The following is a 24,153-nucleotide window of genomic DNA, read 5'->3' as shown; positions in this document are numbered from 1 at the left end:
GACCACATTCCAGTAAACTATCTCAGCAGACAGACTAAAGCAAGCTGAGGGTAACCAACAGCCCACAAACCCACTGGAGGTGTCTACCCCAAGTATGCGAAGTCTTCCTCCAACAGAATGGGCAGATGAGAACAATCTGTTCCAATGGCCATGAAGGCAGTTTAAACAGGCACTGTGGAGCTCTTGGAGTTTGGTCAGATATCAAAGACATCAAGGTCAACTAATGCATTCTAGACCACTGCCTGTCATCCTGACTTTTGAATTGCCACTGGATTTCAATGACTCTAGAACAGAAAGTGAGGCTGACAACTTTGCACAACTCTGTTTCACTTAAATCTAATTCACACACGAGTCAAGACATCAACCTGTGATGTCATTGGTCCTCTTTGAAAATGAAGGACAAACAAATAGTACCTAGGACAAAATGAGTGCTTAGTAAATGCTTGATCACTGACTAAATGAGATATCTATGATATATCTCACTGATAATGTCCAATATGAAATCCAACAGATAGATTAGGACTGGATTTCTAGATCTAGAAGTTACCTTCATGTAGATAATAGTTAAACCCAGGAGGAAATGATGAGATCACCAAGAGAAAAAGTGTAGTGAGAGAAGAGGGCCTAAGACAGAGATGCATTCGTAAGTGGTGGATGATGATCAAGAAAAGGAGACTGGGATGAAATGACAAGAAAGGTAGGAGGAGAAACAAATAGAAAAGAAGAGAGTATCCAGGCAAAGGAGGTGCTCAGCACTGTAATCCTTGGATTTTAATGGTTCAGGTTATTAATTTGCCTGATTCTTTTGCAGGAAAGAATTTTTTTTTCAACTCCAGGATTCACCTTGGCCTGAAATTGATCAGATCTCAGATATGCAGTAGTAATGGAATAATTACTTTTATTCCTTTGGAAGACAAGGTTGGTCAAATGGTCTCTGTGTATTTGGATTCAGTTTGGTCTAAGAGTACCAGCAATTTGAAGCTTTCATACAAAAGTTTTCTTAAATTCTCAAGACAAGAAACTAAATATCCATCAACTGTTCACTTTTCCTTCCCCAAGGCACAAATTGCTTCAGATTTGAAGAAAACGATGTCTGGGTAAAAGAGCATAGAAAGGCCCCAAAAGGAGTCTCAGTTCCCCATTCCCACCTCCAAGCCTTTGTTCATACCATTCCCACGTGCTCTGATAGCCTCCCTCCTCTGCCCTCCCCAACCCCCACTTACCTTCATGTATTGAAGCCATGCCAGCCTTTCAACACCTAAAACCTCCTTCGTGAAATCTTTGACAACCCCCTTTTTACCCATTCACCCCCATGTGTTTATCTCATGGGAGCTAGATGAAACAGTGGATAGAACACCAGGTCTGGAGTCAGGAAGACCTAATTCAAAAATGGTCTTAGACACTCAGTAACCGTGTGACCTTGGACTTAACCTCTGCCTGCCTCAATTTCCTCAACTGTAAAATGAGGCTATTAGTAATACCTACCTCCCAGAGTTGTTGTGAGAATCAAATGAGATAAAACTTGTAAAACACTTAGCACTGTGCCTGGCCCGGTGCAAATAACTGTAAAGCCCTTAGCACTGGTGCTTCATAAATAACTGTTCTCCCTTTCCCTTCTCAGATTTCTCGTAGCACTTTGCCTGGACATCTCTTTGGTGCTTTATCTCATTCTGCCTTGTGACACAGTGATTTTTACCTATTTTTCTTCCCATTAATAAATATTTTGAGAGCAGGATTTATATAATATCTGATTTGTATCCTCATTCACCAGCACAGAATTTTTACATATATATGTGTGTATATATATTATACACACACACACACACACACACACATATAGTGCTTTGTGAGTGTTTGTTGAATGAATGAATGAATGGCAAGTGCAAGTGGATAGTTTACCCTTCAGGTCCAAGTCATCCCCATGGATTTGAGGTCCTTAGAGTATTCAAAAGGCCAAATTAACACCTCACTTCTGAATTTGTACTGAGAACATTGCCCCTACATGTTCTTTCTGCCTCCTCACCAAAGGAAACTCCAACCCAATGCAAGAACCTGAGGTCAGTCCAGAACTCATCTTGTCACGTGTAAATCCCTATAAGTATCTTGGGACATATTGTCAAAAAATCTACATTGAATCCTCCTCAATTCACTCAAGAGGATCTAGCAAAAGACACACCTACATAAGCATGACATTGTAGCACTGGTCATATGTTTTCCAGCATCAGACTACTGGATGCCAACAAACTGGACAGGTTTTTTTTTTGTTTGTTTGTTTTTTATCTAAAAGGAATCATGTTATGGGCTTGTTAGGAAAAATTCGTTTTCCTAAAAATTCTATCATTTGTCTTGGTATTGTAAAGTAAAATGCTTGAAGGTATTTAAACGTTCATCTCTTTAAATGAAATGCTCCTTTTGGACATTGTTGTAGCTACTTTTAGTTTTTAAATCACTCCCTTCCCATATATTTATAAGGATCTAGAAGCAACTTTAAACGTCTTTCCCTTGGGTTAGTAAATTTTATTGTTAATGTCATATGAACATCCTATCAGCTCATCCTTTTCCAGGTAGTAGTTCTCTCTTATTTTCCCAGACTGCATCTTATTTACTGTTGCTTCACATTGAAGTAGGGAAAAAGCATTTCAGGAAAAAATAAGACACAGAGGTTTAATCCTTGTCATTCAATTAAAAATTGACCATTCAATTAGACCATACTCATACAATGAACCTTGTAAACCTTGAGGCATTGTGTAGATGTGAGCCATTTTTATTCTTGTTGCTCTTTAGGGTTTCATTGTCACTATTAAGCTTTAATACATAGATGCTGCAGATCCCCAATTCCCCCAGAAAGTTTTGCTTTCAAGGCTAAAACCTTCTAGATGTGCCAGGTTTCATTTCATTATATTCATCTACAGAGACCCTATAATCCAAATCATTAATAATGAAAATGGTGATTATTTTATTTAAGTATTTGGGTTTATTAGGCTATTAATTCATCCTATTGATTCCAAATTGGCTACCCCCAATTATAGCTCCACTCTTACAGTGGAATCCCTTTGAAGGGAAAGTGTATAGGTATATATTGAAAATAACTAATTAGAGGCTATACTCAGGTTTTATGCAAGCCAGATGTGGAAAGGAGGAAGTATGGGTTATATTTAGACCACTGTGGTATATAAAGGTAAAGCTTAGGGATTCCAGGACAGTGCTTCCCTCTGTCCACAGCACGATGGAACCTTTCTGATGGTAGAATAATTAGGTGGATTTTGAACTAGTTGAATGACTGAAATGATACAGTATTCATTAAGGCAACAATGTCAACCTGGAAAGAGGTCTCCAGTGGGATGTTCCTGCAATCTGTCTTCATTAAACGGATCTCTGTGAGAGAGGCTGATGGAATGAGCACATTCACAAGTATATGGGTTTTTTTTTAAGTTAAGAACTATTTGTGTATCTTTAAAAAGAACTCATGCTGTAGCACAAAGCAACAAAAAGCCTCAGGTTCAAGAATTAAATATCGAGGGACGTAACAAAAATGAAAATATAAGAAAACAAAACTGGACTGAGACATTTAGTTTGGGGCCAGAAATCAAGATGACTCTTTGAAACACTAATGGATATAGTACTCATGTAGATGACTTGGTGATGGTTAACAGTATTTGCAAAAGGAACAATCCTTTTTACAGTTGTTATATTATGCATAGTACATATCCATGGAAACATTTTTAAAAAAAAAAAACCTGTCAATAAACAGCACCTTTTGCACAAAAATTCAGAAACATTTATCTAGAAGACATGAAAAAATGAGCAATTCTAAGTAATATTCTTGCAGACATACATATACACATATATATGCATATATATATATATATATATACATACATACACATACACATATATACCTTGGGAATTTACAATGTGATTTGGTGCATTAGTCAGCAGTGGAGCAAGTTCACAGAGCATGGCTTATGTAGATTATGTTGCCTTGGGTGGGTGTTTTTAGTAGCTCGGCTTTGCTGAATAGCAAGAAAACAAAAACAAAATAAAACTCTGAAGCTTAAAACTCTGCCAGTTACAGAAGATTCCATTAATAACAATGGAAAATTATTTAGCATTCCATTAAGCAAGCACAGCATGCTTAGGTCGTTCCTTTGAGATACATGAAACGTCCAAATTTTGTGCTTAGTAAAGTTTGAAAGTCTCACTGAGGAAAAGTGCAATCCATTTCAGTTGCTTATTTATTATTTCTTTGGGGGTATGTTGACTTTTTAAAAAACACACACACACACATACAACAGAGGAGCAAAGTGGAATTTGAATATCAGATGCAAATCCTGTTCTCAGTCCCAGATCAAGTAATGAAGCAGACTTCCAGATTTAAGTGTGAGAAGTGCATAGAATTTGGGCTTTAGGTCTTCTGAGCACCTGGACTTAGGAGGTTCTCTACTACTGTCTTTATTTTCTTCCTAAGACCTCATAGTCTCCTGGTAAAAGTAGTTTGACAGGTCTGAGAGGTGTGGGCTAGACTTGCAGTGGTGATAGGGTTACCATTTTCCTGGAATGGAGACACCACACTCATACCATCCCACATAATAGTAGGGTGTTCCAAAACCAATTCGGCCAAATCCTACAGGCTCCTGACGATATTGGCGATGATAACCTGGGATGGTTAAGAAAGGGAAATAGATAAGATAAAAGGAGAGAAAGCAGGAAGATGAAAGAAGAATGCAACATCAGTATTTGAGGGGGGAAAAAAGAAATGTGAAGTAGCCTTCTTTCTGAGAGACACTGATAGATACATATTTGGTAATTACCCCAATGATCATTATGTCCAGCAATCCCTCCTCGATACAATAAAGGAATCGGAATTCTCATGTATTTAATGAGTCTCTTTCCCCTTCCCCCATGAATGAAATAGTACAGTTTAAAATCTCTAATTTGTTTGATACAGTCCTCCACTTCTTTACAACGTTGAGTTGTAACACAATTTGAGCACCCACCTGCTTATGTTCCTGCCTTCCTAAAAGCACTGAGTCTCTTCTACCTTTTTTCTGCCTAGTCATATACCACCCACCCTTTAGAGACTCATCTCAAAACCCACCTCCTCTATATAGCCTTCCCTGACAACCACAGCATAAAGTGCTGTCCTTCCTCTCAATTCAAATAGCACGTGCATAAGTCACATCATGGTGGGTGACATCTTTTTCCATTACTGTCTTGAACAGTCCTTTAGATGTTTGAGTGATATTTGACTTTTCATGTGTTTTTGTATTCTCTTTCTAGACAGACTGAAAGCTCTTTGAGGGCAGAGACCACATTTTATGTGTACAATACTGAAAAAAATGTAGCAATGTTGTACATACAGCAAGCCCTTAGTTTGGCACTGCTTTGATTTTGGATGAAGTGTTCAGATGCCCTCTATTTAACCAAACAAGCTTCCTGAAATGCTCTAACACTGAACATACTTTAATTGGCCACTCCAATAGCACAGTCATAAAGAATTCCACACCCCTCTTTAGGCCTTCCTTCTACTCTTTCCCTCTAGCTCCAGTGATACTTTGTAGGCAAAAAGTCACTTATGTGCCAATTGGGAAACACAAATGTGACTATTACTCATCTTACCTTGAACAGTAGGCAGAGCATCTACATATGACTGAGGACCTGTTCTTCCATCCAGGTGTGAATCTACAAACTGGCAATGGTCCTCACCTCTCCCCCAACTATCTCCAATGCTGTAGAAGGTATCTGAAAAGATCAGACACTCCATAAAAACACAGCCATGCTGCTTCATTATGAGCATTTGTAGCTTACAAAAAAGATGATTAATAATCAAAACTGGGTGGGTGGGGTCCTTAGAGGCCAATGAGTCCATTCCTCCCATTTTACAGATGAACAAACTGAGGTCCAGAGAGGTTAAGTGATTTACCAAGGTCATGCAGGTAGTACATGACAGAGCAAATATTTGAGCTTGGGTGTTTCTGGCTCCAAATTCTAGAGTACTTTCTATCACACAACAAAGATAATAGAAATGAAAGGCAGGGGGAAATGGTGAGTTTGGATACAAACTGTTACCTTCTGATCCTTTATCTTATTCTTTCTACTACGCCACTTGGGGAGAAAAGGGAAGGGGATTCTCCCAATATGATACATTCCTAGCAAGCAGCATATCCTTTGCTGCACTGTACTTAAGTCAGGGCCAAGGTACAGTCAAGATAACATTGATAATGTTGAGTCAGCACATTAAAAAATCCAAATGGTTTCATTAGGTGTCCATCAATAGCAAACCCCTCCCAGAGACCTTACCTTTCAGGTTATCACTGAGGTAAATCTTGTACCTCAGTGAATTACAAAGAACAACTCCCACAAACTTTCTGTACCACGTTCGCTTCACGTATTGTCTCCCATGGCAATCTGTGTAGCTAGGATCGCGTTTGAAAGCAAATGGAATCCAGATGGGCTCCCCACCTTGATAACACAAAAGGGGATAAAAGGCTTTCTGACTCAGTTTTAGTATTTCACAGCACAGGTGGCCTAAAGACACTCTAATTGATTCTTCCTCTTTTTTTTTAACAAGAACAAAAATCCACTCCCATTTTACATTGTCTTGAAGCTGTTCCCTCTGATTGTGTATCAATTAAATTGTTTGTCATTAAAAGAACACTTAGCCTAAAAAATAAGATGAACAACAGTGCAAAATGTTTATAATTCCTCATGAAATTGTAACCTGTCATCTTTTTGTAACTGTAAGTTATAGTTACGAATTATTCTCTGAATTTAAAAAAAAATTCCCTCATACTTTTTTCCACCGGGAGCTATGAATTTGCGACTGAAATTTATTTGACCAATTTAGGCAGCACTGAGTCATAGATTTAGAGCTGGTAGCAACCTGGGAAGTCATCTCCTCTAAACCCTTCATTTTAAAAATGAAGAAAATGAGACCCAACAAAATTAAATGACTTGATCAAGGTCACATAGGTAGTACTTGACAAAGCTAGGATTCCAACTGATTCCAAATCTAGCATTCTTTTCTCTCTACCATGCCTCCCTGCTTTCATTGACCAGGATATAAGTTAATAAGGAAATGAGGCCCTTCATTTAAAACAGAACCCATATGGATTCAATTAAATACTTCCTTCAAAAGATTTGTTATTTTATTGGTGTTCTTCTGCCAGCAGAGATCCCAACTCTTTCATGACTTAGTAAGTGTTTTTTATGACTTGGAGTAGCCAAATAAACCCATCACCTGGTGACCAACCTTATGGTAATTAGTCTCTTTGCACTTAGCCAAACTGGTCCTAGGAGGACCAATACACAGTACATTAGTGATTATACTTGGAACCTTTCTAGTTTGGATGGACGTCTACCAAAAGCTTTTGTTCTTTGCCAGAGCCTTTGGAGCATGACTTCCATGGAAGCCCAGCCTTGGGTCTCAGGTAAAATTGTGATGTTGTCCTAACTTTCCTATTATGAAATCCTTTGCAAAATCTCCTAGTTGGAAGAGACCCCTAGAGGTCATCTAGTCTACTTGAACAAGAATCCTCTCTGCATCATACCTGACAGTGGTTATTCAGCCTCTGCTTAAAGATTTCCAGAGGAACCTAAGACTTTCCAAGGCAGCCGTTTCTACTTTTGAACAATTATAAGGAAGTATTTCCTTACATCAAGTGGGAATTTGCCTCCCATTGCTCTTTGTTGTGCCCATTTGAGATCAAACAGAATAGGTCTAGTCACTTTTCAATATGGATGCCCTTCAAATCTTTAAAGACAGCCATCATTCTTCCTAAGTCTTCTTAGCTCTAAGCTAAATATTTCCAGCTTTCTCCAACTACTCTGCACATGCTATAATGTGAAGGACCTTCCCCTACTGGTCACCCTTCTCTGGATACTCACTATCCAGCTAATCAGTGGGGCAGCTTGTTAACACAGTAGAGCCATAGATTACTGGGGCCAGAGTCAGGAAGAACTGAGTTCAAATCCACCCTCAGATGCTTGCTAGCTATGTGACTCTAGGCAAGTCACTTACTGTCTGTTTGTCTCAGTTTCTCAATGAGGATAATAATAACACCTACCTCCTAAGGTTGTTGTGAGGATCAAATAAGACAATATTTGTTAAGGCCTTTAACATATCGCCTGGCACAAAGTAAGTGCTAAGTATATAAATGCTAGTTACTATTGTTGTTGTTATTAATTCTTTTATTTAAACATGGTAATGAAAACAGAACTCAATATTCAAGTCTGACCAGGACTTTTGCAAGGCTAATCCTTATTGTAGTCTCAATGTAGCCTAATATTGTGTTAGTTTTTTTTGGCTGTCCTCTCATACAGTTGACACAGTCCACTAAAATCCTCATAACTTTTTTCAGATAAATTGCTATTCAGCCCCTGTCTTGTATTTCTGAAGTTGACTTTTTTTAACCCATATGTGTTCCTGTTAATTTTCATCGTATTAGATTCAGCATGATGGCTCCCCTCCCTTTGCCCCAGGGGTCTATTTCCCAGGAGGTTGCTCTCTGATGAGATGGGTCAATATTTCTTAGGAGCATATATATTTTAACAATGGACTCCAGGAAATTTGAAAGCAATTTAGACCCCAAGAAAGTAAACTATGGAAGAATGACAACTGGGGGAGGGGGTTAGTCTTTTGAGGGTAAGGAAGATTACCTGATGCCCCTCTTCAGAGGTTGACTCATAAAACTGACTTTGACTTCTAGCAACATGAGCTAATTGACTTGTTTGAAAAGAAAGCAGAACGTGGTATGATATAGTCAAAGCTTAATCAAAAAACGCTCATGGAACTGAAATGTTGAATACAAAAAGCTTAATATAATCAGAACCTCTTCTCCTAGATGTGGGTCTTCAAATGGCTGGATCTTCTTTCTCCAGCAGCTACCACTACTGGGAATTCCTGTATCATTTCTTTTCTCTAGTTGAGAAGGTGGGCTGAAATTTAACTATTGGATCATCTAGAACATGTTGGATGGAAATTTAGCATTGTCCTATTAATCACATGTTAGAGTGATATAAGAAAATATCTAAAAATTTCCAAATTCAATTTAATCAAAGGCATATCTTTAGGACAACTGTCATGGAATGCAACTTACCTGGAGGTCTTACAACAAGCAATGGATTGTCTATAAGAAAGCAAAAAAAAAAATAGAGTTTATTGAATTGTCTTACTTCATCTATTTACTGTCCACATGACAGGATGTATTTGCTATTCTTCAAGCTATATTGCATTACATGGAGTCTGCTTAGACTAACCAAGCCATAAAATGCAAACTCCGTAGAAAAGTAGAAAAGGAAAATGCAGATTATTTGGTAGATCTCAAAGGTTTTCCACAATATTTATATCCAAATCATCTATCTGAGAGCAGTGCGCTTTTAAAAATTCACAACCTTGTTAATAATAAAGAAATTCTGTTGTTTCCTGAAATTTATGTTATTGCATATGATGATACAAAAGGATTGATTTGATTTATATATAGTCCAACTAGACAATTCAGGCCTGTGAGACTGGGGTTAAGGCATAACTACCACCACAGAAGCTGATGCAATGGCTTGGAGTCAGGAAAAGGAAGAAGGTTCATGGAGAGGGTGTTTCTTAGGAGGCTGTTTTTCAAAACGTCTTACTTTAGGGCCCTAAACCTAACATTTGTAGCACTACCCAAACACCAATGTAGATTTTTAGACTTTCGTTTACTAGATTGTTAATTTTGAATTGCCTGGCTTTTGGGGTGATCTTAGATCAGTTAACCTAATAAAGGCCAAATCTCTACCTTATATCCAGAGATTTTATCCTCAGATAATTTGCCAACTTTTTAAGAATTCTGATGAGTAACATCTTCTCTTCATCTTCCCCATTTACAAATGGAAATGATTTCGCTAGAAATTGTTAAAATGAAGCGTGTGAAAACATTTCTGAGGCCAAAGTTCTTCCCTGAGATATTTCACCGGTTTAAGTTTTGATTTAGTTCACTTTTATTTCACTAGCTTGAAGAAATGATCTCTCAGTGACAAATCTTTTGTGATGAGTCTGCAATTAGGTAGTGAGCTAACTACACAAAACCGCCTGACGGAGGTACTATTTTTGCTGGAGACTTAGTTATTCACCATTCTCTTACTTGTGCGTGTCATGCAGCCACACGTGTGGTAGAGTACTACAGCTGCCTTAGAAATCCATCTTGTTGCAGAATGAAGAACATTTGTTAAGAAAACAATGGTGAGAACTGATTTACTGGGCTAGAGCCAGGCATAATCTATCCAGTATTGTGTCTTTGACAGGGATGGCTAGCACATGGTTATGCTCTACGTCAATATCTGCAAAGGTTAAGGATGCTACCCCAAGTAACTTGAGCCAATTGGAAAAAAATAGCTCATTTTGTACATTTTCAGCTTAAATAATATCTTAATTGCACTACTAACGTTAAGTAAATCCAGGCAAATTCTGGTCAGTTGTTATATTTTTGTTTTGTTTTTGTAAAGAAGATAAAATTTACTTTTGAGTGAACAATTGTGTATTGGGTGCCTCAAACCAAATTACTTTTATACTCTTCAGCTGTTCAAAATTAGAAACAAATTTTTAAACTTTGTAACTAAATCTTTCACAGATACTTTCAAACTTGTTCCCATACTGTTGAAAAATAGATTTCTCTACTACGGAAAAAACACTTAATTATTTTCAAAAGAGAAAAATCAGAAGTGGTTTTGCTAAGGCTAGTACCTTTCTTGTTTTGTTTCTCACTTAATTGTACTTATTATGAGGGATTCTTTTTTTTAACACAGAAAAATACTGATTTTGCCCATCTGGTTATATATTTGATCATTCCCATTGATTGGGGCCATAGTTAATCAAGTTGTGGTACAATGAATGTAATGAAATATGACTGTACTGTAAGAAAAAATGAATATGATACATACAGAGAAATATAGGGAGGCTTATATTAACTCATGCAAAGTGAAATAAGCAAGACCAGGAAAATAACATGCACAATGACTACAACAATGTAAATGGAAAGAACAACAAAATAATAGAAAACTGAATACTGTGAAATAATCAAATCTGACTCTAAATAAGAAATATGAGAAGCCATTTCTGTCTGTTCTTTGCAAAAGTAGAGGACTATAGTAGAACACCGAAAATAACGGTAGATTTTTTTAGTGAAGCTCTCCCCCCCTTTTTTTAAAATAAAACTTGGCTATCTGAGAGGAGAAAAAGAAGAAAAAGGGAGAAAGTAGATGGCTACATTGGGAAATGCAGGTGATTTAAAAACATTATATCAAAAAATTATTTTTTAAAAAGAGAAAAGAAACCCAAAATATATGATAATACATACCTGATTCTGTAACAAAAGAGACTGAAGGACTGATAGGTCCATAACCATAGGGATTTTTTGCTTGTACTTTAAAATAATACCTGAAATACAAAAATTTTATTTCACTTTATTTGCTGAGCAGTATTTATAATCTAAGCATACCAAATACTTATATTAAAAATAGGAGTCACTTGCCAGTGGTAAATACTACTGATGTTGTGATTCTCTTAAAATTGTTTTCAAACTATTTTGAAAAATAATATAGCTAACACATACTCCAACATAAATGTGACTAATTGTTACAAAAGCAATTGTTAATGAATGAAGGTATGACAAAAAGAAATCAGAGAAGAAAAACAGACAAGTATATTAAGGTCACTTCTAGTTCTAAAATTCTATGATTCTGTAATTATTTGGAGGGAGTACATTATTTCCAGAGCCAGATGTTACATGAGTTACTTAAGATATATGTTTTCTGAGTTGAGTTGGCTTCCTCAAGTCAAAATTCTTAACTACAACCCTTCCATGAGCAAATTCTGACTTGCACTCAATAGTGGTTGAGTTCCACAACCAAAGAAAGATGCAAAGAACTTGGAGAGGGTTAGAGGAGAGATACAAAATGATTAAAGATGTGGAAAAAGAAGGCCTATGATGAAAGCCTATGATGGATGCACAACAGGGTTGGAACAAGGCATTTGTATGTCCCTCTCCCTGCTCTGAACCTTACCATTTGAAAATTGTATCCTATTTCAACCCAAAAACATTTATGAAGTGCTGCTATGTTGCCACAGAATTTCAGCCTTTACTCTAACACTTGATTTATTAAAAAAATTAATACGCATGTGCCACAGAGAGTAGAATTTTCTAGTATTAAAAATAGGTGTAATTGTAAACTGTAATACGAATAATGTTCCCAGTTGTATCCTCACATGTATAGTGCCCTAGGCAACTATCTATCTTCTCTATCCCCTAGTTCCAACTCTGCTAAGCATGAAAAGCATAAGGTTCCAGGGTAACTTAGCAATATAAGCAAATATGTGAGCGACCATTTAATGGATTAAGATAAAGAGAGGTTTGCTTTAACCATGGGCAGAAATAGACGAAAATACTGCAAGGGGCAGTTTAGATTGGATATGAAATATTTTATTGAGGGAGAAATAATGATTAATTTCTCTCATCAAGAAGAAAATGAAGACAGCATGGTATAGTTGGGGGGCATTGAGTGGAGGACTGACAATAGCCTGGAAGTCTAGTAAACTGTGTCTGGTCCCAACTCAGCCATTAACTAATTGTGTGTCACTTCTTCCCAGACTTCAATCATCTTTAATATAGGAGGGTTGAGTGAGATTATCTCTAAATTTCCTTTATGCTAAGACTCAACAATGCTATGTGACTGGTCAAAGAAGCTTCTTTCCTCAGAAGTGATTTGTATGGAAGGGGTAGAAAGATAAGAGAAATACTCTGGCTACTTGTCTTGCAAACTTGTCCTGAATTATTAAAATATCTTTGAGGGATGTCTATATTGTAGGGGAAGGGACATAGGGTGGGGGTGGGGGGCAGAAATGCTCCCATGATCTTCTTAACTTCTTCAAAAGGCCTAAGGGAAAGGGCTAATTCAGTTGCAGAAATGTAATAGGCATATAAAATCTAAGTATAATCTGATTTACATTTATTTTTTCATTTAATGCTCTCATAACTGGCCAAATCTAAAATTGGAGAGTAAGTTGAGAAAGAATAATTTCTGTCAATTTGTTTCAGGCTTAATTCTGCTTATCAGAAATACTGGGGGAGGTAAATTCTACCTTCCTCCACCCCACACACGCTCCTTTCTATTTCTGTGAGAGTTACACATCACAGCCAATTTTCAAGGAAATACCACTGTAGAAATGGTACCTCCCTAGGACCAAAGCAAGTAATACTTATTAATTTTATCCCCTTCTCAGTTCTCCTAGAGAGACAGATAACATTTGGGTGGGCTCTTTTGCCCTTCTAAAATTAAATGTGCCCAGCACATTTCCTGGCATATAATAGATGCCAGAAAAATGTTAGTGAATTGAATTTGCAAATTGGTCACTTCTCTGCAAATTTTCCTTAACATAAGTCAGGAATTTCTTTGTGTTGTATTACATATATATATATATATAAAATATATAATATATGTATGTATGTGTATATATATGTATGTATGTGTATATATATATACATACACACACACATATATACCTATATGTGTATATATGTATGTACATGTACATATATATAATGATTTTTTAAAAAAGAACTTCATAGTTGCTTTATAAATTTGCCTAGCTAACAATGAAAACAAATTTAATTTTAAGAATTCATGCCGTCACCACTATAAGTCATTTAAATTTCTTTTCATAAAGAAATATCTCATTTGAATCATATCTTGATTTCTGCCATTAAAGTTTATACGAAAAGAAGGATTTCAATTCAGAAATGACTCAACTCATATGACCCATTTGTAGGCAGGACTAAGGGTGAGAAAGTCACAAAAGTTGGCTTCCTAAGTGGAACTAACATTATAATAATATTTGAAGGCCATTGGGAGAATGGCTGGCTTGAAAGTCTGAGAGTGGATGGCTTAAATTTCCCTGTGACATGGCCTAAATTTCTGGAACTTGAAAGAAGGACAAGCCATCCCAAGAAAGGAGATGTGGAAACAGACTGGAGAAATCAGCATAGCTTTGGGATCATATTCTGACTTGGACCTTAGAGCAAGTTAGTAAGTACACTATTTGAGCCACCTCATACAGAAAGAGGCTGGTCAGCCAAGAGGATTGGGGGTCTACCCTTTCATGTAGTAGAATATAACATGTTCTTGGAAAATAATACTAGGATTTTTGTTTTATTTTGTTGGGTTTTTTTTGTTTGTTTTTGTTGTTGTTATTTTTTTGTCTAGAGATGTAATAAGGTGTTGAGAACCTGCACTTTGGAAACTCTCTACACATGTGAACTTTAAAGTCTAACACATACATTAAAGTCTAAAAGAGTTGCCCAGGGCACTCAAAGGTTGGTTAAGTGACTTGCCCATGGTCACATGTAACAAATGTCAGAGTAAAGAATTAAATTCAGATTTACTTGATTTCAAGATCAGCCTCTATTCTGCCTCTCAGGTTAAAACAACAACATCATAACTAGAAACATCACATAGCAACCATAACCCACTTTACCCCTGTTCTTCCATTTCTACTTTTTCACTCTGCTGGCATTCCAGACCCTAAATCCTCACTAGTAAACAGGCCATTTGTGAGAAGTTGGGAGGGAGCTGGGCCCCAGATGGCGAAAAGAGTTAAAGATATCTGTCAGTAGTAAGCCTTTAACCATTCTGTAAAGCTCACAGGAGAACATATTTCTGGCCCTCACCAGAGAATTGTAGAGGCCTCACCATATTTCAGAATGATATGGGGTGGCTTTCTTCACCTTCTAATTAAACTGCCATCTTGTAAAACACCATAGGAATTGCAGTCATGTTTGATTTTCATGATATAACCACCAAACTGGTATTTACTCTCATTCTGGTTAGTTTGGAAAACTAATGAATCTAAGCCTATACTTTAACTCTTTGTTATTGTTGTTCAGTTGTTTCAATTGTGTCTGACTCTTCATGACTCTCTGGGTTTTCTTGGCAAAGATAGTGGAGTGGTTTGCCATTTCCTTCTTTGGCTCATTTTACAGATGGGGAAATTGAGGCAAACAGTGACTTGACCAGGGTTACATAGCTAGTAAGTATTTGAGGCCACATTTGAATTCAGAAAGATGAGTCTTCCTGACTCCAGACCCGGCACTCTATCCATGATGCCACCTAGCTGCCCTAATTAACTCTAGGACAAACCAAAAATCAAACTTGAAACTGGTAAATAAAAAGAAAGTCAAATTATATGTATTTAGACAACAGAAATAGTTCTGTGACCAAGTCATAATTCTATATAGCTGAGTACCACTATGTCTCTCCCTACTCATGCACTACAGAGATTTCTTAATTTCACTATGATTAAACAGAGAGAAAAGAAAAGTCTATTTGACAGTACAATTGTTTTCCTTTCAAAACTCTCAATAAAGTCATTCACATCTCATTTAAGAAAAGTCTTTTATTCACTTAAGGAGAAACATACACATGCACAATTGAGAACACATGGGTTTCCTAGGTTTGGATCATCCAAGCAGTTTGCATTTTCCGAATTATGCATACTTTTATTCAATGGTTATGGAGTTATTTAAGGCAAAAATATGCAGTCAGTTTGAGCTGTGGATTTGGCATACACAAATGATAACAATCCATGCTAACCTAGTATTTTTTTAAAAAAATTAAAAAAATAAGAAACCCACATAAATATGCACAAAGGCTGTTAAAGATATCTCTGCTGAATAGTTTCTTTACAAAGCCAATCCTAAATGTGGAATTTTAAAGAAATGACTGTAAAACCCAAAGTTAAAGCCAACTTAATAACAATCCCTTAGCCCCAGTGGAAAGGAATTGATGCTATATAACTAAGGATATGTGAAAAGAGATGACTAATATTCTAAAATAAACCACTCCAACTTCTTTCTTTATATTGTTTTGCCATTGAAGCCGAGTTAGTACTCAAGATAAACCTTTCCCTTGTACCCCATGTTTCTAGCCTACCACAAAGCTCACATATTCCAGATACAAATTAAGCAACTATATATTTCATTTCTGATTTTGCTTAACATGGCAACATAAATTTAAAATGCTGAGATGAAAAGCCATGTGAAATGATGCAAAAGTGTTTGTTCCTATTTTTAAAACCATGTGCCACACTTTCTTCTATCAAATAAAACAAATATTTCATAAAGTTCTCAACCACATGTATACTCTCTGCCTCTCCCCTGCAACAAAGAGATATTGATGTTTCATCTTTCAGTATGACTCTATAGTATATTCCTCTTAACACCCTAAATGGTGAAAAATCTTCATCTTCTGAGGGCGTATTTGATTTCTGGGAAAAGCCAAAAACAATTTGCAACAAAATATGTGACACCATTTAAAGTCAAAAGGAGGTGTTACTGAAAAATAGTAAGGGAGATAGTGAGGTGTTTTGCTGCCCAAAATAGTCACCAAAGAAATGGATTTTGCTGTTAGCATATTATCTACATAATAAAGGTTGGAATGAGGACCAAGTGGGTCAAGTTAATGAGCTTGCCTCCTTTGCTTACCCTTTGTTCTGACTCAGATTCGTTTGTGTGTAAAGCCAGAAAGGAGCTTGGGAATTTCTAACTCAGAATCAGATAGCTGTCAGCAACAAAGTACTCAGATCTCAGACTTAGAAACAGGACTTAAAAGAAAAGTTTTATTTAGCCTAGAGGCACTCTGGATTTTGTTTGCTAGATGTGATAGTTCATAGCCTCCATCTATAATGAAAGGACTATTAGCCCACCTTTATCAAGGAGAGATTTTCTATTTTCCATATCCAAGCAGACCAGAGCTAAGATAGATGGCAAGTGAACCTGCACTGAAGGTCATATGCTGGGAGCAGGGAACCAGGCCCCAAAACAACCACATTTCTAGTGGAGTAACACACTCAATGGACTGATATTTGTGGTGGAAGGATTGGGAGGAGAGACAAGAGATAGAGAAAGACATAGAGGCAGAGAGGGAGAGGGAAAGAAACGCAGGAGTGGACATAGAGGCAGAGAACAAGAACATACAATAAAGGCAACAACTAGTGGGTAGCAGCAGAGAATTCATTCCACTCTGCATCTGCTGGCTGCCTTGTCTGGTTTCAACGCCATAGAACAAACTGCCCTGCCCAGGATGGGCAACTAGATGGCACAGATGATAGAGCACTGGGTCTAGAGTCAGAAAGACTCTTCTTTCCAAGTTCAAATCTGGCCTCAGACACTGTGTGACTCTGGGCAAGTCACTTAACCCTGTTTGCCTCAGTTTCCTCATCTGTAAAACGAGCTGGAGAAGGAAATGGAAAACCACTCTAGTATCTTTGCCAAGAAAACCTCAAATGGAGTCACAAAGAGTCAGCCATGACTGAAAAGTCTGAACAACAACTACCCAGGATAAGCTCATCACTTCCAAACTCACCACCATGCTGCTAACTTAAGCCCTAATTGAAACCACCTCCCTCAGCCTCCTTTCCCCTTTGATTAGAGGTGTGGAGTACTGAGTGCCAAACTTTTCCCAATGCTTTCCTTTATAGAGGCTAGAAACTGGACTCTCTTAGCTTACTCCACTTTGCACCTGCTGCGCTCTCTCGTTTCAACTCCAAAAAATAAGATGCGTCCACACACATACCTTGTGGTATCTCGTTCCTCCCCACCCCTTTGCATATTATTTCTTCCTTTAGATTGTAAGCTTTTTGAGGACAGGGACTGTCTTTCTTTTTATTAATTGTATCCCCAGCATTTAACACACTGCCTGGCACATAGTAGGTACTTAAGGAATGTTTATTGAATTGGATTTGTGGGAGCATGTCCTCCAGGTTTACAGGAAGAATGTTCCATTGCTACTTTTCTTGCAATATTGTTTCATTAGGCACCTTTGTTTTGAATTAATTGTGTCTTCTGACTGGCTAGTAAGAGCAAACTTATTGCCAAGGGTTCATGAGCTAAGATTTTGAATGGATACTGACGCCTAGGGTACGTTGAACCTGATTTAGTTACTCAGGGGCTCCCATATGTGATGGGGACTTCCCCACATATTAAAATACAAGACTAATGGTGTATGTATGTGTGTCTTTCTGAAGATATTTTGAAAGTAATTCTAAAATAATTTTGAATAAAGTCAGGAAAACTGGAGTATGCTTATGGTTTCCCAAGGTGACAACTTAAATGATCATGTTTATTTGGATATATAAATTCTGGTTGGTTTGTTTAAAAAATTCTCATTATAGTTATACCCCTAATAGTGCTCAAATTTAGTATTTTGTCCCACTTATTTTGAGGGTGTATTTTGCTAACATGCGGGAGATGCTCCTAAGTTCATTTTTTTAATGAAAGTCAGCTGAGACCCGTCAACTGCATGAGACAGACTCAAAAAAATCTACCTTCTTCCAACAATACTTCAGCAAATAAGTATCTTCCATGCTGCTGCTGCTGCTGCCCTTCAGACTCCCTTCAGTCTCTGCTGCTGTCACATGGCTACCTAGCCTTACCTGGAAAATCAGTTAACTCTCCTGTGCCTGTCCTTTTGTCATGTTCCTCCTATATAGTAATATATATCCCCTACAAAGTGTAAAAGGCCCTGTCTTGGGCTTGTGTAAATGCTCTAACTCCCATTCATCTTCCTCATCACATGGCTGGAGAAGCTGACTTCCTGATGGGATTTGTGTTCTAGTCACCCCACTTGTCCCTCTGAATGCAGCTGTGGTCAATCAGTGAACAGATTTCACTTTTTGAGGGGAAACAACTGTTGGCAGAAAGGCAGGAAGTAAAATGTTTCTCTCCAGTTTATGCAAGATGACATGATAATTTATTAGTGTCAGAAAGATAATTCCACCATTTTCAAAGTCCAGGACTTGGAAGACATACCTAAAACTTCCAAATACATGGGAAAGGATTCAATTTTTGCACTTCAAAAAGTGGAAAGCATATTTAACTTAGAGTTACAAGTAGTAGTAGTAGTTGTTGTTGTTTAACAGTCTTTGTGACCCCATTTGGATTTTTCTTGGAAGATACTGGAGTGGTTTGACATTTCCTTGTCTAGTTCATTTTACAGATGAGAAAACTGAGGCAAACAGGGTGAAGTGACTTGCCCAGGGTCACACTGCTAATAAGCGGCTGAGACCAGATTTGAAATCAGGAAGATGAGTCTTCTTGACCCCAGGTCTGGCACTCTATCCACTACCCTACCTAGCTGCCCCAAGAGTCAAAAGAGCTGAGTTAAAATTCAAGCTCAGCTGTTTATCAACTGTGTTACATTGAGCAAATCACTTATTCTTCTTCGCCTTCAGTTTCCTCAGCTGTACAATGAGGATGCTGAACTGGATGACTTCTGAGGTCCCTTCCAACGCTTGCTCTACTATACTATGATCTTATAAATCAGAGAAAAATCAAAACTTTAACATCGATTGTTCAAAATGTATGTAAAATGACTACTTCAATGAGTTCATTTTTATGAATGAGGGTAGAGTTTTGGCTGCCCAATACCACTATAATTTCAGGGGTATTCTAAAAACAATCCATTCCTTCCTTTTTAACCCACTGAACTCAATTGATAGTAATTATTTAGTTCACATTTGGAAAGCTAAGTATGAAAATACAAATAAAAGAACAGCATTAGCTTCAGTTTCCATCTAAATGCTCCTTAACTTAAAAGATTCTTTATCTAATGCTTGTGACATTAGTGTGACAGATAATTGACCATGCAAATAGCATCATCTTACTCTTTGTTGTATTGTGTGACTAGCATTGTCATACCTTGTATTTGGTTTGAGGTTCTCAATAGGTAAATGAGTAACCCCTGAACTCTGGGTGGACCACTTGTTCCTGATGAAATCTTCATAAGATGCACTATAAACCAAGTAACCTATGAAACGAAAGAAGGAAAAAGCTGATCAATCACAATGATGTTAATCACAATCTGAGGCTTTGCTAAGCCAATGGGACAAGATCCTATATCCAGCCACGAAGCCAGCAGGAGCTTCATTTTGCTTTGGTTTTGAGATGGTGGCTTTCTACCAAAATGATATTTTTGTGACAAAGAAAGAAATATCAGAGGCCTGCGTGGTACTGTGGAAAGAACCTCTGCAGTCAGAGAATGACTTCTGTTCAAATCTTTACTATCTATAGGTTTGTTTTTTTTAAAAAAAATAAGTTTTGATTGATGTCCTGTTTCTTATATCATCATAGCTATTCCCAGTATCCTTCCCCTAGACCATCCCAAAGAGCCATCTCCTATAACAAAGAATATTTTTCAAAGAGGAAAATAAATCAGCGTAATTGATTGATACATTGAAAAACTTCGAAAAACATGTGCAATGTGTAACACCTGTGAACCTTCCACCTCTGCAAAAGGGTGGGCTGAGGGGTGTCTTCTCATCTTTCTTAATTCAAGTCATGCTTAATATTTAGAATTTTGTTACATTTACTTTTGATTTTTTTGTATGCAGTGGTTCTTTCCATTTACACTGTTGTAGTTATTGTATATATTTGCTCTGTTTACTTCACTCTGCATCAGTTCATGTAGCTCTTCTGAGGTCACATAGCCGGGACTTTAACCCAGAGCTGTGCTCTTTTCCCTACATCTAATATACACTCTTTACAGCTTGTTAGAGGCTTCTATGATTCAGCCCAGATGTCACCTATGAGGTCCCTTCCACTTTTAGATCCATAATCTTAAATGCCAACAGCAAAAACTCTAGAGATGGTTTTAGATGGTTTGGTCGGTACCATAGTACTGTTCCCTATTGTCCCAACCTACAGCTTTCCAGGTCCAACAGTCAGTCCAGAGTGAAACGTCTAGTGCCCAAGCGTATACAGATCCATTAATTTATTTGGAAATAAAAAACAAAAATTAGGGACCTCAAAGACATATGTGTCAGCAAATATTTAAGAACTCAAACTGAGTCTGCAGTCCACAGAGTTAAAAAGGATATACCCAAAGTCACACACACAGATAATGACTACGTCAGGGTTAAAAATCAAGTTTCATGTATTATGCTTTTTCCATCATCAGAGAATCACAGAATCTAAGAGCTAAAAGAGAGGCCAACTAGTAGATTATGTGCCTTACTCAGAATTCTTTCTACAATATCCCCCAACAAGTGGTCATACAGCCTTCATTGGAAGACCCTGGAGTGAGGCAGAACCTATCACGTCTCAATGGAGTCCACTCCCCTGTTGGATAATTGTTATTTTCCGTACAAAGATGCTAAATCTGTCTTCCTGCAACTTTCACTCATTGCTCTAAGTTCCACCATCTGGGGCCAAGCAAAACAATTCTAATCCCTATTCCATATCTTCAAATGCTTGAAGACAGCTATCATGTCCTTCCCACCCTGGCAAGTCTTCTCTTCTCCAGGCCATATATCCCTGTGGGATTTAGACTCTCTACCCTGACTCAGCAGTTCTTAGAAAGTTTGGCCTTTTTTCAAGGATCACAAATGATGTTCTGTGGGCAAGTGTATAAATCCCAGAATCGAATTATTATCCTGGATCCTTCTGGAAATTTTCTTTTCTTTTTTGAGAGCTAAAATTAGAAATAAACAGCAAATTTTAAATTTTAAAGTTTGAGAGGTTTTATCAATAGCACTAACAAAAAAGAAAAGATATCATTTTAAACTTTACTTGTCTCCCTTTCCCCATCCCATACCCATATACCAGGAAAGAACAAATTGTCCAGTATGGAACTGTCCAGAGGAAGGGATGCCCAAGTATCAATCCTCTTATTAAAGAATTTATATGATAGCTCCTTTATGAGACAAATATAGTCCTAATACCTAAGCTAAGTACAGATAAAACAAAGAAAGAGCATCATAGGCTAAAATCACTAAAGAATATTAATCAAGAATTTTTAATTAAGTCCTAGCAAGAGGTTTTGTGATTCAGATTGAATTTTGGCCAAGATTTCATGAACCAAAGACAGAAACCTGTAGAACAGCCAAGAAGCTTGGGGTCCTGAAGCATTTGTTCATAACAAACAACTGTAATAAGAGAAACTAAAAAAAGCTCAAATGACTTGGGTATTAAACTGAGACCTTTCTAGTATTTCACTCCTATTATACAAGCCTTCTGCCTTCCTGCCCTCATTCATTCATTCAGAATCTATTCCTGAGTACAGAGCACTGGTCTAGACACCAAGCAAGGTCCATTCAACCCACCTGTAACCACATCACCCTGAGTGGATTTGTCCCAGTCAACAATAACGAAGGAGTGGCATCCTTCCACAGCCACTACCGTGATGTTTCGGGGAGTGTGTTGAGGAGGTAAGTCACTCTTTGTCAGGTCACTGGGAATGATTTCATCCAAACTTTCCACTTGGAAGTGGTCCAGAGCTTCCGTCAAAGAACATGGAGCCAGTGGATCTTTATTTAGATAGGTCACATAAGGAGCTGGAATTAATAAAAAAAGATACACAATCAGATGACTGAAGGCCTTTGTCTGCCATAAACACAGGGAAGGCAGTATGGCAAAGTGGATCAAGAGCTGGCCTTAGAATCAAGAAGATCTGGGTTCAGGTCCTGGCTTTGATATCTACTGGCTGTGTGACCCTGAGCAAATGACTTAAGCTATTAGTGCCCCAGGCAATTCTAAAATTATGAGGTGAAGAGAAGGAGGCAAACTGCACTGATAAATGAAGCTTTTTACCAAAGCTTCTGTATGAATGAAATCTCTGGTGTGGTCATCAAAAAATAAAACAAAAATCTACTTGGGTACTGTCACACAGTGTCTGATCAATGTTCCATCCAGCCTGGTTGTTATTGTTGTTAGTCCTTTGTTTTCAAAGAGGACCGATGACTTCATGGGGCGATGTCTTGACTTGCACTTGGACTGGATTTGAATGAGGTAAAGTTGCACAAAATCATCAGCCTCACTCTCTCCTCCAGAGTCATCAAAATCCAGTGGCAAGACAAAAGCCAACATGATGGACGATGGCCCAGGATGCAGTGGATGACTTTGGCCTTTCTGAATTAAGGTCTTTCTCAGGCCTCAGTTTATCTGAGGCAATGCCTATTCGATACCTAAGGGCTAGGTAAGAATTGAGACAAAAGATAGCCTATTTTCCCATCACAAAGAATATCAATCTGAACGTGGAAGACCTTCAAAGATTCTGGCCAGAACAGAATGTACCCTTCCTGAAGCCTCTTGTTCCGTCATTATACTCAAAAGTGAAGGATGGATCTTACATGTTTCTAATTATGTGTAATAACTTCTTATGGATCAGTTATTGATCAATTTACCTAAAATCTTCATGATAGTTTATCATTACCACAAAACACATAGTGGTTTCTACCAAATCTGACAGATTTCTCAAAGATTTTAAAGCAGTTAAGTAATGTTTTGCTTAATCACCTAGGCAGGCATAGTCATTTCAGTATTTAAAAACAAGTGCAGGATTAGGCCAAAATATTTTTGCCATTTCTCACACAGTCGATTCTGTTCCGATTTGAAAAAGAAATGAGTCAGTTTCCTCATCTGTAAAATGATAGGTTAGATTAAGTGGTCTCTGAGGTCCCTTTGAGCTTGAGATCCATCATCCTATGAATTTACTATTATATTACTTGCTAATTACTTTCTTTCTGATTCCCTCTCTCAGTGCAAGTTTTCTCTATTGAATGGCATTCATACTTTCCCTGACTCCATTTTCAATTATTTTCTATTGTCCAGTTTTTGAAATAAACACAATTCATTAATCCAATCAACAACATTCTTGGAGTTAATTATGCCCTGAAAACATCCAGGCAAAAGAGTCTTTTAGTACTGAAGGACTTCAGTGAGTAAGATAATAGTGCTCGGTGGATTTCAATTTTTGTTGTGAAAGTTTAGGGAGAAAAGGAAGTCATTTTAAGTAAATCTGGTGGGGCTGGAGCAATAATGAGAAAAATATTACAATTTTCCTCGGGAGTGTTAAGCCAAATTAAGATTCTTGCTATTCAAGGAAGTGTGGTTTTGATCTGCAGTAACAGTCTTGGATGGCCAAAGCTGTCCTCAGTTCACCACTGAACACTGGTTTTGGAAACAGAAAAGCATGATCTTAGCTAAGGTGTTCACTTCTCTCTCCTTAGTAATATATGAACTAAGATAAAGTAGTTAGTGAGTAATTAGTTCATTAGGGAGATTTAATGACTGATAGCAGCAACAAATTACATTACAATAGGAAGTGTAAACTCTCTATTTTTAGGGTTGTTGT

General features: G+C 37.5%; 1 protein-coding gene across 1 annotated transcript in view; it reads right to left on the bottom strand.

Annotated features, from left to right (window-relative positions):
- Positions 1 to 3,735: 3,735 nt before the first annotated feature.
- Positions 3,736 to 24,153, bottom strand: part of LOC114031535 (fibronectin type III domain-containing protein 1-like) — a 121,883-nt gene continuing 101,465 nt past the window's right edge. The window contains exons 17-23 of the mRNA XM_027846670.1: positions 22,124 to 22,354; positions 19,722 to 19,830; positions 11,331 to 11,410; positions 9,099 to 9,128; positions 6,301 to 6,462; positions 5,620 to 5,742; positions 3,736 to 4,657 (exon numbers count right to left, since the gene is read on the bottom strand). Of these exons, the coding sequence (XP_027702471.1) occupies positions 4,542 to 4,657; positions 5,620 to 5,742; positions 6,301 to 6,462; positions 9,099 to 9,128; positions 11,331 to 11,410; positions 19,722 to 19,830; positions 22,124 to 22,354 (851 nt within the window). The 3' untranslated portion in view covers positions 3,736 to 4,541. The remainder of the gene's footprint in view (positions 4,658 to 5,619; positions 5,743 to 6,300; positions 6,463 to 9,098; positions 9,129 to 11,330; positions 11,411 to 19,721; positions 19,831 to 22,123; positions 22,355 to 24,153) is intronic.

Source organism: Vombatus ursinus, unplaced genomic scaffold (assembly GCF_900497805.2).
Source record: "Vombatus ursinus unplaced genomic scaffold, bare-nosed wombat genome assembly UNPS02015175.1, whole genome shotgun sequence".
Taxonomy (NCBI): Eukaryota; Metazoa; Chordata; class Mammalia; order Diprotodontia; family Vombatidae; genus Vombatus; species Vombatus ursinus.
This window is presented reverse-complemented; position numbering and strand designations above follow the sequence as displayed.